Consider the following 15929-nt stretch of genomic DNA (forward strand, 5'->3'; position numbering starts at 1 on the left):
TGACAGAAAGACTACTAACAAACTAGCAGGGTCTCATGACGAGCTATTCTTTTACCTATTAATGACTCAAGATAAAGTGCTTGAGTATTCTAGTAGCAGGGCTTCCAAGGACGTTATAGTTAGGTCAGATTTGATATTCCTCTATTAAAATACCAATGAACCTTACAAAAACACACCTTTAGGAATCCAGCTTCAATTGTTACTCTAAACAACAGCACTGGCCAAACCCTTCATTAAGTGAAAAGTTTCCAAGTGGTTCTTAGGCATTATAATAGAATTATAGAGAACCAAATGCCCTAATTTTCCTAGCACACAAGCATGTCATTTCTGCTCATGTTGGCTCTGAATGACATCCTAAGCTACTCCTCAGGATGAAGTAACACAGGAGCAACATGGAGAGGAGGACAAGGGCCCCACTGGCAAGTCTTTGTATTTCTCTTGGACATTGCTTCTGTCCCACATCAATTTACTGTATCACTGCCATAAGAAAAATCAATTATTAGGTTCTTATCTATTATTTTCTGGGAAGGCAATTACTCATCATGATTAATCACATCGTATAACTCAAGTTAACTAAAATCAAACTAACTTGATTGCTCAATCATAATTTTGCTTTTGCTGCACCTGACCTGTAGGACAAAGTAGCAAAAGGACAAAAATTAGGTCCCATCGGGGATTATACACACATATGCAAACACCTCTAAGGTATCCTGGCCTTGAGGCCAGCAGAGATGCAGACCACTCTCCTATACCTACTATACGTACATAGTACATACAATGATCACTGTTGTTCAAGGTGACCCTGAGCATGGCAAATATTCAACGTAAAGTTTTACTCTATTTAGTAAAGGCAGTAAAGTGTACTAAAACATTTACGACAAACTCTCAACATGAGTTTGCTAATTCTCAGTTGAAAGGAAAATTCAATTAAACAAAACACCTTACTCTCTGAGAATTCTGGTTAATTAAGGGTCATGATAGTATGAAACACAGATCCTGAAAGTGTTGGCTAAACCTCTTTCTTGAGAAACATACTGAAAATTTTTTAGTTCATGTCTTCAGTTAGTGAACAATGAAAACCCACTCATTTTCAGGTTTACTCTTTTCCAGCTGTCAGGTGGTTAAGATAATCTGTAGATGTTGAGAAGAAAACAGAAAAAAAACCCCTATATACACATTCCAGTCACTGTTAATTTGCTAAGGGCTACTAAAAATACTACATCAAGTTTAAAATAAAGATGTAAAAACTATCTTGGAGACCACTGTGGTGCTAAGGTTATCTATACATGTCACCTGCTGCTTTGAGTGGAACTAACAATCTGTTTCAACAACCTATTGACCAAAAAATTCTGGCACTTTATGAAGATACTTTAAACTGTTGTTTAGTTCGTGGCAAATCTACTCATAAACACAAGATTTCATAAGACTAAGTAAAGGTAGATGTCATTATATTTCATTAACTGAGGTTAAGTACCACATTTGGAAGGTAGCACAGGTCTTTCATTCAGAGGACACTCAAAAGTTTCCTGATGGTGATCCAACTTTTATAAAGCAGGCTGAGCTTCATCTGCTCCTCTGTCAACAGAAGTTCTCCATTCTATCAGTAAGAAGGGTGATTAAAAACTAACAACAAAAAATGCAGTAAACAAGCCAATCCCTCCTCCTCCCTCTCCCAGCCCTACAAAATGAATTCTGTTAAATGCTGGAAGAGAAAGCTACCTCTGCTATTAGCATTCAGCTTTCCTGACATACATGACTGCCATAGCAGATACAGTGCTGGAGGTGGAGTAGGGAAGACCTGCCTCTGACACTGAGTAGCTGTTATTTGAGCCTCAGTTACCTCATCTGGAAAATGGGGACAATACCTGTAGTACCTACTTCACAGAGTTATTTGTGAGGCTCCAATAAGCCTATTTAAATAAAGGGTTTTGCAAACTTTAAAGTGCTACAGAAATGTTAGCTATTATTATTTTTAAGACTCTCACAACCCATGAGTACAGAGTATTGGGTACCGCCTTGGAGGGGCTGGTACAAATGGAGGAGACTCCAAGGAACCTGGCAGGGTCTAGAATGGTTCTATCTGAAAGGAGAATGGACCCACAAGTTCAGAGGCCCTCCTCAACAGGGCCAATCTAACACTAGATCTTACAAGTCTTGTCTTCGAATGAACTTTTCTGAGTGCAGTGGGGGAGGCGTCTTACGGTTCAGCATAGTATAAACTAAAATGTCCTGCTGCCCAGGGCTGCCTGATATACCAAAAAGGCAGGCACAGAGCTGCTTCCCCCCTCCTTCTCCCCTTCAACACTAGTTAACGTAGCTCTGATCTCTACTTTCTAAGTTTTGTACACCTTTTGTGAAATGAAAATTTCCATGCTTCACTTGTACTGAACTTTCCTTTAGTCTTCAAGATTAATTTCCTACTGCCACCCAATATTTGAGATGGCAAAGACAGAATTTTTTGTTTCTCTTTCCAAACTAATTTTCTCCTTCCCATCCATGATCCTCCTGCTAGGAAGCACTCCTTTTCCTTGCACCCAAACCCATAAACTTGTAATTTAAAGTTCTCTTTTCAGTTGATTGTGCAGAGGTAGCATACATAGTACAATGGAAAAAAAAGCACTAAGGAGACCTAGATTAGCTACCTCCAGCTATGTAACCCTAGGAAAGCCACGCCACCTCAAGTGCAAACTGAGGGTAGTACTTGCACCAGCTGCCAGCTCACCAAGACTGTTGTGAAGAGGAAAAGCACTTAAAAACATTGTAACCTTAGAGTGCGATGCTAAGATGACATTTTATTATTAGTTATTAATCATGCCTTTTCATCCTTTCATACTCTTTCCTTGCTGAGCTGCTACTATTGCCTAGACTATGTCCCTACTGTTGGTCTCATTTTCTTCAAGTTCTCCTTTCCTACCAAGCCTGACTGCTGCTACAAGGTCATCTTTGGTACATGCCCCTCAGTCAAGATTGCTTCTGTCCTTCATACTGGCTGATGGCTTCTGGCTTTCCAACAAATATTAATTTCAATTACAAAGATGATTAATCCTTCCTCAGATCCCCTTTATTTACTTTTAAATTTCTGTGGCTTTAATTCTCACCTCTCCCCAACCACCAAAGTTTCCTTATAGAATAGGGAGAGCCTATGTAATGACAGGATGGGAGACCAGAACGCTTGGAAGCCTACAGTGAGAGAGGCTTCTCGAACTGGATCCATTCTTCTTGAACATCTAACTTCCTAACATCTCTACTCTCCAAATGAATGCCTTTAGATTCCTACATATTACTATTTTTTAGTAAAACCTTGATAATGGAGTTTAAGGCTTACATTCATTCATAATTTTGATATCCAAATCTTCTGATTTATTTCAACAAACTCTGTTCTCCTAGTATCCCACCATTATTCCTATCAAGCTATTTTACTGGGCTGTCTCACATTTGGCTCCTTCTTGTTACATCCTCAATGAAGTTTCCCCTAACTTCCCAAACTAAAAGTGATCTCTTGCTTTCCATATCTCAAAGTGCTTCACACATTGATCCAAATTCTAATTTATAGTTAACTGTAAATGTGTCCTCTCTCCCCCTACTGGGTTACTGGCAGAGCCCATATCTTAATATTTTATCATCTTCTACACTGAACACAATGCACTGAACAAAGCAGACGTGTAAAGAAATGTTTGCTCTTGTTCTCATCTCACCTAAGGATTGCTGATCAGACTCCATCATGCCCAGGACAGTGATTATTTCTCAATCCACCAAGGCACCTCTCCCTTTCTCCCAAGTAGATAATGTTTACCTCTGTATTATAACAATATTCACATCTTAACTCTAAGAGGCAGCTTGATATAGTGGATAAAGTGCTGGGTATGGAGAAAAAGACCTAGATTTGAATCTAGTCTAACATACTTAATAACTTTATGATCATGGACATGTCATTTATCCCCTTAGAGCATCAGTTTCCTTATCTGTAAAATGGGGATAATACTTGCCCTACCTACCTCACAGGATTGTTGTGAGAAAAAGTGCTTTGTAAACCTTAAAATTCTATATAATTGTGAGTTATCGTCATTCAAACTATATATTGAGCTCCATATGAAAGAATAGTCACCCCTCACTGTTCTATACTCCCATATCATGCTCTACCACAGTGGCAGGCACCCCTGTTGCATAACATCAACAAAAGGATCAGAAGAATAGTCTGCACAGCATACCACCAACTCACATTCCTTATCACTGTATAAGCTCAAAAAAATATCTTAACCACACATTATGTATGCTTATTTTCAGTTTCTTGAAAGTAAGGGGAAGACCTATGACATGATCCCAGTGAAACCTCCTTAATGTTACTCTCTCAACTTAGCTGGACTCTGTAAAAAGCATTAAAACATTAACCTTATTATCTTCAGTGTATGTTGTGCCTCAGCCCAATTCAAACAAAGAAATATTAACCTGACCACTAACACACTTGCGATAAGTCTTAAATCCTCAAAGTCCTCCTCTATACAAAAGGGCAGTTTTATTTAACTACGTAGGAAAAGAAATGAATATTGATCAACATTTTACCAATGAATTTTTCCCCAAATGATTCCTTTTCATTATCATCTCCCAGTAAAACTCACAACTATTTTGTAGGATCTAAGAACAACCAATTTTTCCACAACATGCAATCTATAACTATCTTTCAGAAACTATCAAGTAACAGCTGCTAGTATGACATGAGGGAATAAACTGCAGGTACATTAGACCCGTAGCAAAGGAGTAGCTTATTCCCTGCCCTTTTTCCCCACCCCTATCCAGGTATCCCCAGAAAGCTAACTTTCAGAGACTAAAAGAAGTCCAGCCTGTCTTTTCCTTTTTATACAGTCTCCCTCATTCTCAAGTCCTCCCATTAATGTGTTCTTATATTCATGTTCTAAGTCCCTGTTTTTTCTCCTCAGTTCTCACTTCAGTAACATCCAACCCCTGTATTCAGAATATCCTCTTCACATTTTAACTGCTGATTTAATAAACTTTCTTCTGGATCGGTTTTGCCAGAATAAACTATTAAAAATATCCTTCCAGGCAGCTCTTTGGGGTCCAGTAAGTTGAAAATATTCAGAAGTGTGCCCCTTAGTCCCATTACAGACAACAGCCGAGGCGGTTACTATCTATTAAAAGTAAATTATCTAACCATAAGCACTGGAAAACTCAAACACATGCAGCAAGGAAACTCTGAATGGGGCATTTAAAGAGAAGGAGTTAAGACGTTGATTTACCCTGGAAAGGGAATGGTGGGGTTTTCATCACTGCAGGGCCATACTGTGCTAAAGTGTCACTAGACTAACTGGACACCAATCTCCCGCCCAAACGAGCGTGGCCCGTGGCGAGTCTACCAGAGCCTCCCTGCCAGAGGTCGTTTGCCCCGGGAAGATGCGTGGTGACCCGTTATTCTGGGGAGAGGTGGGAAGGGGGCAGAAAAGCCTAGCTGTTGACTGCCAGCGCGCCTCGGGGCGCAGAGAGCCGGCGCTCGTCTACTCCCCGGCAAACGAAAGACTACGGCCCCCCCAACCCTGGTGCTCCCCTCCCTCTGCTCTCCTCCGCCCCGGCCCCCTGCCCCGCTTCCTTTTCTCCCCATCCCACCCAGGTCCCAGGTCCTCCGGGCCGCTCCCCATCCCCTCCCCCGCCCGCCCCGAGTCTCCGCTCCGCGCAGGCGCAGACGGAACCCGGGGCCTACTCCGGCCCCCCGAGGCGCCGCGGCAGTGGCGGCGGCGGTGGCAGCGGGGCCAGGCGGTCCAGTAGCTGGTCCCTCGAGCGATCCGCCCCGCGGCCTCCCCGGCGTCCTGGGGCCCGACTCCCCCGCCGGCCTTGGCCGGCTCTCTCCCGCCATTTCGCCGCCCGCCTCACCCGTTCTTCAGATCCACCTCCAGGATCTTCCCGTAGCCCTTGAAGAACCGCTCCACGTCCCGCTCCCGAGCCTGGTAGCTCAGGCGGCCAATGTAGACCCGCGGCATCCCGGCGGCGGTGGCTGCTTCACCCACCCCCACCCCCTCAGGCGGCGGCCGGCTGGCTGTCCGCGACGAGGCTGGAGAGCGGCGACGGCGACGGCGACGGCGGGGCGACGACGGCGGCAACGGGCGGGCGAGCGGACGCAGCCGAATCCGGGAGACGTACGCGAGCACGCAGCGCGCGCGCCGCCGCCGCGAGCCCTTCTGGCCCCGCCCCTCGCCATTTCCGAAGGGGAATGGGGAGGGGGTGAGGAGAGAGAGCAGGAAGAGACGCGTGCGTGCCCGCGCCTGCCTTCCGCTCGGGTCAGAGAGCGGAGGGAGGGACGGAGGCGGGGCCGGGGGCCACGTGACTGTCAGCACTCCCTCCCCCCCTCTCCCCGGGCATTTCCCTGAGCTGGCTTTGGCTGCCGGGAAAGCCAGCTTGTGGGTTGCCGCTCCGCAGCTTCGGAAGCTCCTTCCAGCTCTCCGGTGCCGGGGGCCCCACGACTGCACCCATGGCGCATGGTGATTCAGCCTCTGCTCGAATACTTCCACCGATGGGGAGCTCACCACCGCTCAAGGGCTTCGGTTCTCCCTGGTGGTCCGCTTTTTTCTGTGTCCTCGGGCCCCCTGCCCAGTGCTCAATTCAAATCCCACTCTATTCCACGTAACTTATTTAAGGATTAATCAGAGAAACTCTCTTTGAGAAGAGTCAGTGGGATACAGTGCACTACCTACAATAGGGCGGGATTGGAACCCAGATCCTCAGGTGGGCCGCCTTGGGCCGGGCCGCATGACCCTACCTGGCCCTCAGTTTCCTTCTCTGTAAAACGGTGGGCTTGAGATGCCCCCTGAAGCCCTTTCGCCCCCAGATTTAGGGGGATCCTGTTAATTGTGTTTAAGACAGTGTGCGGCACTAAATCCTGCCGTATCCTGCCCACCACTGATGCCAACCAGCATTTATGTAGCGCTCAGAGGAATCTACCGACGCCATTGGTAGAACCCAGGACCTGGAGTCAGGAAGACACTCGCTAGCTGTGGGGGCCTGATGATAATAGCACCTACCCTCCCAGGGTTGTAGTGAGGATTAAAGGAGATAGGATATAGAAGATGCTTTGCAGGCCTTAAAGGCCTAGCTCTTATTCAAGGTTTGCAAAGGACCTTAAGACATCTGATTTTATCTTCAGTCCTGAAGTGCTTCTATTTTACAGATAAGGAAACTGAGTCTGGTAGAGGATAAGTGACTTGCCAAGTCACACAGCTACTGTTGGATAGGATTTGAACTCAGGTCTTGCTGACTCCAAGGCCAGTAACTCAACCAGCAGCCCCCAGTCAGGCTTTATCTGAAACATTGTGTTCAGTGGGCACCATTACATTTTAGGGTGCACACTGAGAAGCTGAATGGCTAGGATGGCCATGTAGCTGTGTGGAGACAGTGCCAAACTTGGGGTCACTGGACCTGGCTCTGCCACCTACTACTTGTGTGACCTTGGGCAAAGTCTTGACCTCTCTGGGCCTAAATTTCCTCCTCTGACAAATGAAGGTTTTGGATGAGTTGACCTTTAAGGTTGATTAATTAGTCAACAGTTGACCTTGTTCAGTTAGTCGTGTCCAACTCCAAAACTCAACTGGGTTTTCTTGGCAGAGATATTGCAGTGGGTCTGCCATCTTCTTCTCCAGTTTGTTTTATAGTTGAGGAAGCTGACTTGCCCCGGGTCACCCAGCTAGGAAGGCTCTGAGGCTGAGTTTGAACTCAGGTCCTGACTGCTAAGGCGGTCAGGTGGTACAATGGACACAGCACTGGCAATCCAGCAGAGGGCAGAGGTAGAGCCCCACCTATATATGAGACTTCGTTCTTCCAGTGAACTAGATGCTCTCTCAGGTCCACCTCTGAGCCTCTGCTGTGTCTCTCTCACTTCCTCTCCCATGTGTCCTTTCCCGCCTTTAGAAGCTCTGCTCCCTGCATTCCTTGATTATCCAGGTTGGGCTCCATTCACCTCTGTCCCTTTCTTCCTTCTTTGCCTACCTCCCTGGTCACCCTCCGTTTTCTACTTTCATGTCAGTCTGGTGAGCATGTACACGCAGAAGCTTGTCTTCAACCTGCCTGTCAGGATCCACCCTAGCATCTCTTCCTGTTTAGACCTGAAGAGAAAAGTCTCTATTCTGTGTATACTTAAGCATGCCCCCAGCTCCCTCAGGGAGAGCTTTGTGAGCAGGGATTGTTTCATTCATTCTGTCCTTAACTGGCACGTAGTAGGTGTTTGATAAATACTTGTTGATTGAGAGACTTTGCCCAGATCATACAGAGAATGGCCAATTAGGACTAAGACCTAGGTCCTTTGATTTCAAATCCAGCGCAAGGTAGGGCTGTGGAGTGGCCATCTATCATAGTGAAACAGCAGTCAGGAGCCCCATCTTCCTGCCTTAGGAAAAAGGCCTCCTCGACCTCCTCTTGGACACTCCTCTCTTCTAGGTTTTTGTAACACTCTCCCGGTCTTCCTCCTACTCTCTGCTCCTTCTCAGTCTCCTTTGCTGGTCATGCCCACCAATCGTAGAGGTCCCTCTTCTCTTCTCCCTCAATATTATATCACTCAGAGATCTTAGCAGCTCTCATGGATTTGTCATCTCTATGTTGACCATTCTCATATCTATGTATTTAAGCCCAATCTCTCTCCTGACCCTCAGTCTTGAACCTCCAACTGCCTATTAGGTATCTCTAATTGGATGTCCAATAGACATCTTAAACTCAATGTGTTCAAAACAAATCATTTTTTCTCCCTAAATCCTCGATCCTCCTTGTTATTGTAGAGGGCAATGCCTTTCTCTCAGCCCTCAGGTTCACAACCTAGGAGTCATCTTGGACCCCTAACTCTCAGCTCCCATTATCCACTCTGTTGCCAAGGCCTGTCCATATCACCTTTGCAACATCACTCGAATATAGCCCCTTCGGTCGCTGGGCCAGCTCTGGTGCAAGCCCTCATCACATCACACCTGGGCTACTGCAATAACCTGGTGGTGGGTCTGCCTTCCTCAAATCTCTCCCTGCTCAAGTCCATCCTCCATTCAGCTGCTAAAGTGATCTTCCTAAAGCCCAGGGCTATTCACTTAACCTCAATGGCTCCCTATTACCTCCAGGATCAAATAGAAATTTCTCTGTTGGGCTCTTAAAGTCCTTTGTGACCTAACTCCTTCCTGCCTTTCCCTTCTCTTCACATGTTACTTCACATCCTCTACAATCCAGTGACACTGGTCTCCTTACTGTCCCTTGAACTGACTGGGCATTTCCACTGGCTGTCCCCAATCCCTGGAACATTCTTTCTTTTCATCTCCATCTCTGGTTTCCCTGACTCCCTTTAAGCCTCAGTTACAATCCCACCTTCTTCAAGCAGCCTTTGCTAGACCTTGTTAAGCTCTGTCTGTTCTCCCTGACACTACCCGCCCCGCCCCCCCCACCATTCACCTGGTACGATATATAGCTTGTCTGTACCTAGTTATTTGCATGCTGCCACCCCCATTAGACAATGTGCCCTTGAAAGACAGGCCTTAGGCAGTTTTGTCTCCTTTTTTTGGCGGGGGTGGAGGAGGGAGGAATGCCTCTGGCAGGGCACAGAAGAGGGCATTCTCACTTCCCAGCCCAGGTGTCTGTATATCCTAGGGATTAGGTGTTGTGAGCTTGTTCCTGAGTCCTCCCCTGACTCACCTCCTCAATCCAAATGCCAAGCCCAAGGTTCAGCACTCAAGGCCGGAAGCTTTGGAGGGGGGTGGAGAAGAAGGAGATCTCATCCCTCTGCCCCTGCTCTCAGGTGCCAGCCTTCTGAGACCAGGGAAGCCATAGGGAACAGAGGAGTGTCAGAAGGTCACTCAACAAACCAACCTTCCCTCATCTCAAGTGCCTGAAACTTTAAAAAAAATACTACAGTGTTAAGAGTTGGGAGGAACATTAGAGACCATCTAGTCCAATCCGCTTATTTTATAGAAGAGGAAACCTCGTTCTTGGAGGGGGAATGAGGGCAATATGGTGTTAAGTGAGGACATGTTGGGCTTGGCAAGGCCTGACCCCCAGCTATGTGACCATGGACAAATCACTTAATCTCTCTCCGCCTTCAGGATGCCTGTGGGCCACTAGGTGGTGCTAGAGTGCCCAGAGCCCTGGACTCGGAGTCAGGAAGACCTGAGTTCAAATATGACCTCAGTCACTTGCTAGCTGTGTGACCTTGGGAAAGTCACTTAATCCCTGTCTGCCTCAACTTCCTTAACTGTAAAATGGGATAATAGTAGCACCTATCTCCCAGGGTTGTTGTGGGGATCAAATAACATCTGAGAAAAGCCTAGCACGATGCAAACACTATGTAAATGTTGGTGGTTATTATTGAATGGGATGGATAATTGTGAAGACTTCACAGGGTATGCCTAATGGGGTAGGAGAGGTTTTGGGATTTGGCTTTGTGATTTTGGAAGGTCAAGGCCTGGAACTGTGGGCATGCCCTTACCCCCCTCTCTCTCAGATGTTAGAAGATAATGAACATCCTGTGAGCTATTTGTTCTCTGCTCCAGGAAGGTCGCTAAAAATATTTTTGTACATATGAGTCCCTTTCCCTCTTGTGTGATTTGTTTGGGATACAACCCTAGAAGTGGTATTGCTGGGTCAAAGGGTATGAACATTTCTATAGCCCTTTGGGCATAGTTCCAAACTGCTCTCCAGAATGGCTGGATCAGCTCACAACTCCACCAGCAATGCAACAATGTTCCAATTTCCCCACATCCTTTCCAGCATTTATCATTTTCCTGTTTTGTTATTTTAGCCAATCTGACAGGAGAGATGTGGTATCTAAGAGTTGTTTTGATTTGCATTTCTCTAATCAGTAGTGATCCAGAACATTTTTTCATATGCCTATAGATAGCTTTAATTTCTTCCTCTGAAAACTGCCTGTTCATATCCTTTGACCATTGCTCCAGGAAGGTCTCTCCTCCCTCCCACCCCATTTCTTCTCCTAGACTTTTAGACGCCACCCTGGCAGTTGAATTCTGATAGTGAAAAACCTGAATGGACTGGATCAACCTTGGTCCTCTGTGTAGTTTTCGCACCTAGACTGTAAGCCCACTTCCCAGCCAATGGTGAGAAGGGATGGAGGTGGGTGGGAATCTTTTCATTAAAGAGTTATAAATTAAGGCAGGTTCCCTTTTACCTCGCCTCCTCCATTACGGAGGTGTGCCCAAATCTTGCAAGGTTTGTAAAATAAATTTACTTTGTTTCTCCTAAAGATATCTCTCCTATTATTTAAAAATCCTGTCCCATACATTATTATAAAAATAAACAGTTTTAAAGACTTTTATAAAATGATGAAGAATGAAACGAGAACCTGAACAATTACTGCAATAAAATGCCGTAAAGACAAACAACTTTGAAAGCTGTAAGAACTCCAATCAATACAGTGACCATCTGAGAGTCCAGGGGACTGATGAGGAAATGAACCTTCCACCTCCTGACAGAGGTGCAGAAATTTATATATGTATGTTTATATATATATATATGTATATATATACACACATGTATAAAATGTTTGCATACATACATATCTATGTATATTATATATGTGTACGCATGTAAATATATATTTACACATAAACAATGAGGGCATTTGTTTTGCTTGGCTATAATTGGTTTTTTTTTTTTTTTTTTTTTTTTTTTTTTTTTTTGCTCATTTAGTGTGCTTATTTTATTTTATTTTATTTTTTTTTCATATTTGTTTTTTTTTTTTTCCTTTATTTATTTTTAGTTTACCACACACGGTTCTACATAGTTTTGAGTTCCAGTTTTTCTCCCCTCCCTCCCCCCTCCCTCCCCAAGACGGCATGAAGTCTCATATAACTGTCATGTATAACTTCGCATTGAATTAATTTATGCTCTATTCAAGTCGTGGAGAAGAATTTTGACCAATGGAATGAATCATAAGAAAGAAGAAACAGAACCAAAAAAAAAAAAAAAACAACAACAAAAAAAAAAAAACCCAAAACCAAAAACAAAAGAGAAGCAGAAAAGGCGAGCATGTAGTGTGCCTCAGTCTGTATTCAAACTTCACAGTTCTTTCTCTGGATGAAGATAGCATTCTCCATCGTGAGTCCCCTGGATTTGTCCTTGCCCCTTTAGGTTGCTGAGAGAAGCGCAGTATGTCAGGGTTGGTCCTCACGGAATCCACATATCTGTGGCTGTGCACAACGTTCTCCTGGCTCTGCTCCGCTCACTCAGCATTATGTCGTGTAGGTTTTTCCAGGTTGTTATGAAGTCTGCATCATCCCCATTTCTTATGGCACAATAGTATTCCATCACCTTCATATACCACAGCTTGTTCAGCCATTCCCCAATTGATGGGCATCCCTTTGCTTTCCAATTCTTGGCTACCACAAAGAGAGCTGCTATAAATATTCTTGTACATATGGGTCCTTTTCCCGCTTGCGTGATTTCTTTGGGATACAACCCTAGAAGTGGTATTACTGGGTCAAAGGGTATGAACATTTCTATAGCCCTTTGGGCATAGTTCCACACCGCCCTCCAAAATGGCTGGGTCAGCTCGCAACTCCACCATGCTTGGCTATAATTGTTACAAAGAGTTTATTTTTCTTTTCTCTTTTGTTCCAGTGGAGCAGGGAATGCAAGGGAGAGAAGATGGATTTCTCTTGATTAAAAAAAAACCACTTAAACATAGGTTGGGGGCTATGGGTGTGGAATGTTGCAAGCACTTTCAGAGGAGGCCACAGCATCGTCAGTTTGGTTTAATTATTTTACTTTTTTATAAAAGAACTCTGGTAGGGGTGTGTGTGTGTGTGTGTGTGTGTGTAGGGGTAATCTGGAAGAGTCTGTAATGTAAGAACAAAACACATCAGTACAACTTAAAAAAAATAAGTTGCAGGGCCACAATTCAAGCTCAAGATTGTCTGGCTTCAAATGTAGGATTCATTCCATTACTCTGCTCTGCCGTCAATGTTAATAACACATAATAGGCAGAGGTAGGGGACTGTTGGTGAGCAACACTGCATAGACAGGCAGACTTAGCTGAGGTATTGTTTGCTGAAATTTACTTCCTCCCTCCCTTTCTTCCCTTCCTTCCTTCCTTTTCTTTCCTCCCTCCCTCCCTTTCCTTCTTCCCTTCCTTCCTTCTTGTGTGGGTGAACGGGAGCCATGCAGGAGTGCTCCAGATGTGTCAGACTGCTATAGTTATAAGGGATGGCTATCTGAGTAAGGGTGAAAGGGATACATTTGGAAGCGAATGATATGAAAACAAAAGGTGTCACTAATATTTAAAAACCAAAATAGCAGACGCTCACTGTTCAACGGCTTCCTCTGTCTGCTCTTTCCCCCCTCACTGGGGTGGGATGTGATGGCTGTGGGAGGGCTGACCCCACTGGGCCCTCCAACTCTCCCTCCCTGTTCTCTGCCATCAGACCTGAGATCCTGCATTCACAGCTTCCTTCTTTTGTTTTGTAGGCAGGTCCAGAAGTCAAGGGAGGAGATTCTGAAAGGGAAGGTGAGCAGGACTAGCACCACATACACACAACTTCACTGACTTCTGAAAATTGCTCTTGTGACTCACCCCAGGTTAAGGGCAATACAGATGTTCTGGGGAAGAACCTTTCCCCTCTCCCTGCCCCATCATGCCTCAGGGATGGAGCCAGATCAGGGCTGAAACCCTGGCCCTACCTCAGAACTGCATGCGTTTGATCATTCATTCTATTAACGGGTCCTATCCTAGAATTTGAGGGGTATGAGGAGAGAGTTTGTAGTAAAGGGAAGAGAACATTAGCCCCTAGCTGTTGCTGCTGCCAATCCCATCACCATAGAACCTGACTCTGAAGGGATGTTTGCCAGTATTTCACCAGCAGGTGTAGGTCTTCCCGGGGGGGATGGTAAATATGAACTAGGTCTCGGCAGGGCTCAGGTGTACTCCTCCCTTTGTGTTGTTTACTCTATGGTCTAGGAAGAGCCTGGGCATCTAGTGCCACAGAGAGAGTCCAGAACCCAAGTGTCAGATAAAGTATCCTTCAGTCTGGAGAGTTGGGGTGGGTCCCACCAAACTAAATCATCGGAATTGGAGTTGGGTTCAAAGAGCCAGCCAGCCAGGCTCAGGTCCTGTTCTCTTAGCCTCGCCCCAGCCTGAATCCAGGTTAGGATCTCCCTATCTGGTTCAGTATCCTGCTCCAAGGTTTCTCTAGAGGCTCCTTACTTTGGGCTGCTTTCTCTAGACTCAGGGTCTTTCAGCCCCTCTTGTGCTCATCTCAGTGCACAAAAGGGTATTGAAGTAGCTGAAATATCCAGTAATCTAAGTTTCAAAGTACCTTATATATATTCTAGCTCACCTGAGTCATAATAATACTGGCAGGTAGAGAATGCAAGCATTAGCCCTCCAAAGGCTAATGAAGCTCTGATGATGACAACTCTTCAAAGCCCAGTCCCTCATCTATCTCATGATGAGGGTGAAAAAGCAAAGTCAGGGAATGCCATCTAGGATGATGTACAACCTCTGTGAACTCGGAGACTGCTAACGGCATGTGGGGAGGTCTGGCAGAAACCCCGAAAATCTCTGGCAATGGACTACATTGACTGCCTTGATGTGCCAGTATATGATGAAACTCCTACAAATCTAAGAAATTCACGGGGCAAATTAGGATAGTAAGCTGACCCTACCTGAAACCACCGTGATGATCAGCTTGACCAGGACACAGCCGTGTGAATAGTGTTCTTTCACATTCAGGTCCCCCCAAAGGCAAGACACATAGGAACAAATCAGAAGTACCAATACCTGACTTGTTGGAAATGCTTCAATGCAGATGGTGCTGATGACAAAAGGGGGCAAAGCATGAAATCGGCTGAAAGCATGAATGCTTTTATTATGCTCCAACGGTATGGCAAAAGGAGAGTGAAAATAGATCAAGGGCTTCCTCCTGCTTTTTGTCCCCACTGTCCTCAGCTCCAATGGACTGCTGATCAGTGTGAGGCAGTTTAAAAAAAAAAGTTTCATCCTTGAGCTTTCTTAAAACAAGATTATAAAATCAAGGAACTACTAACTCTTGGGGAAGGAAAATCAGGTCAGTGAAAATCTCTACCTTAATGCTGACTGCAGAAATTACACCTAATTGTACCTAATAATGAAACAGAGACAAAAACTGAACCAACATCTCAAATGATTTAGAAAAGGAGACAGGCAAACTTACACTGGAATTCCAAAACACCCTTCTGGAGTTTGACGGCATGGATCTAAATAGCAGACCAATTACAGATCAACATAGCAATTTAAAAGAAGCTGGTATCTGCAGTAACCATCATCAAGAAATCGCCCTCACAATACTTGATGGAAAATGTAAAAACATTTTAGGATTTATGCCCAGTGGTATATGTGGCAGTCACTACCACGGTAAGAGGCATAGGAGGAAAGGTAGAGATATGAAGGAATACTTCTAAGGGCAGGTATAACTCACCACCATGGTGGAAGCAGCTGGAGAGAGTCATTAAGGACCTGTATCTAGATGGCATGTGTAACAGAAAAACTGAATGCCATATTGCCCAATTAAAACCTATGGAAGGGAGTCCAGAAAAGAAGGCACATCAGACACGAGAGCCTACCTTGACCAGCAACTGAAAGCAATGCTTAAGGAGACACATGGGGTTAGTGTGGAGCAAAGAACAAAATAAACAGTAGACCACAGATCTCGGAGGTCAAAATTATTTTCATAATAAGAATGTTATTTGTTCACTAAAAATACCCCCTCTCTTTTCTAAATACATACCCATGTAAGATAATTTTTTTCACAGACTTTAATCCCAACAACATATTGAATGCAGAAGTAGTTATGACAATCTAGATCTCTTCAAAGATTTTCTAAAATATGGAAAACAGTGTCACTCTTCTCACTTAATTTTTTGGGGTAAAATATAGTGATTTTACATAAAAATATGTTAACATGTGATAGATTCAG

The 15929-nt window shown here is 44.8% G+C and overlaps 2 protein-coding genes across 2 annotated transcripts in view; both read right to left on the reverse strand.

The window, feature by feature from the left end:
- Window positions 1-6181, reverse strand: part of SRSF4 (serine and arginine rich splicing factor 4) — a 32502-nt gene extending 26321 nt beyond the window's left edge. Inside the window, exon 1 of the mRNA XM_036744583.1 lies at window positions 5881-6181. Coding sequence (XP_036600478.1) covers window positions 5881-5987 — 107 coding nt within the window. The 5' untranslated portion in view covers window positions 5988-6181. The remainder of the gene's footprint in view (window positions 1-5880) is intronic.
- A 6930-nt stretch (window positions 6182-13111) lies between these two features.
- MECR (mitochondrial trans-2-enoyl-CoA reductase) overlaps window positions 13112-15929 on the reverse strand; it is a 46597-nt gene continuing 43779 nt past the window's right edge. The window contains exon 10 of the mRNA XM_036744722.1: window positions 13112-13471. Within this exon, the coding sequence (XP_036600617.1) occupies window positions 13287-13471 (185 nt within the window). The 3' untranslated portion in view covers window positions 13112-13286. The remainder of the gene's footprint in view (window positions 13472-15929) is intronic.

Source organism: Trichosurus vulpecula, chromosome 2 (genome assembly GCF_011100635.1).
Source record: "Trichosurus vulpecula isolate mTriVul1 chromosome 2, mTriVul1.pri, whole genome shotgun sequence".
NCBI classification, from domain to species: domain Eukaryota; kingdom Metazoa; phylum Chordata; class Mammalia; order Diprotodontia; family Phalangeridae; genus Trichosurus; species Trichosurus vulpecula.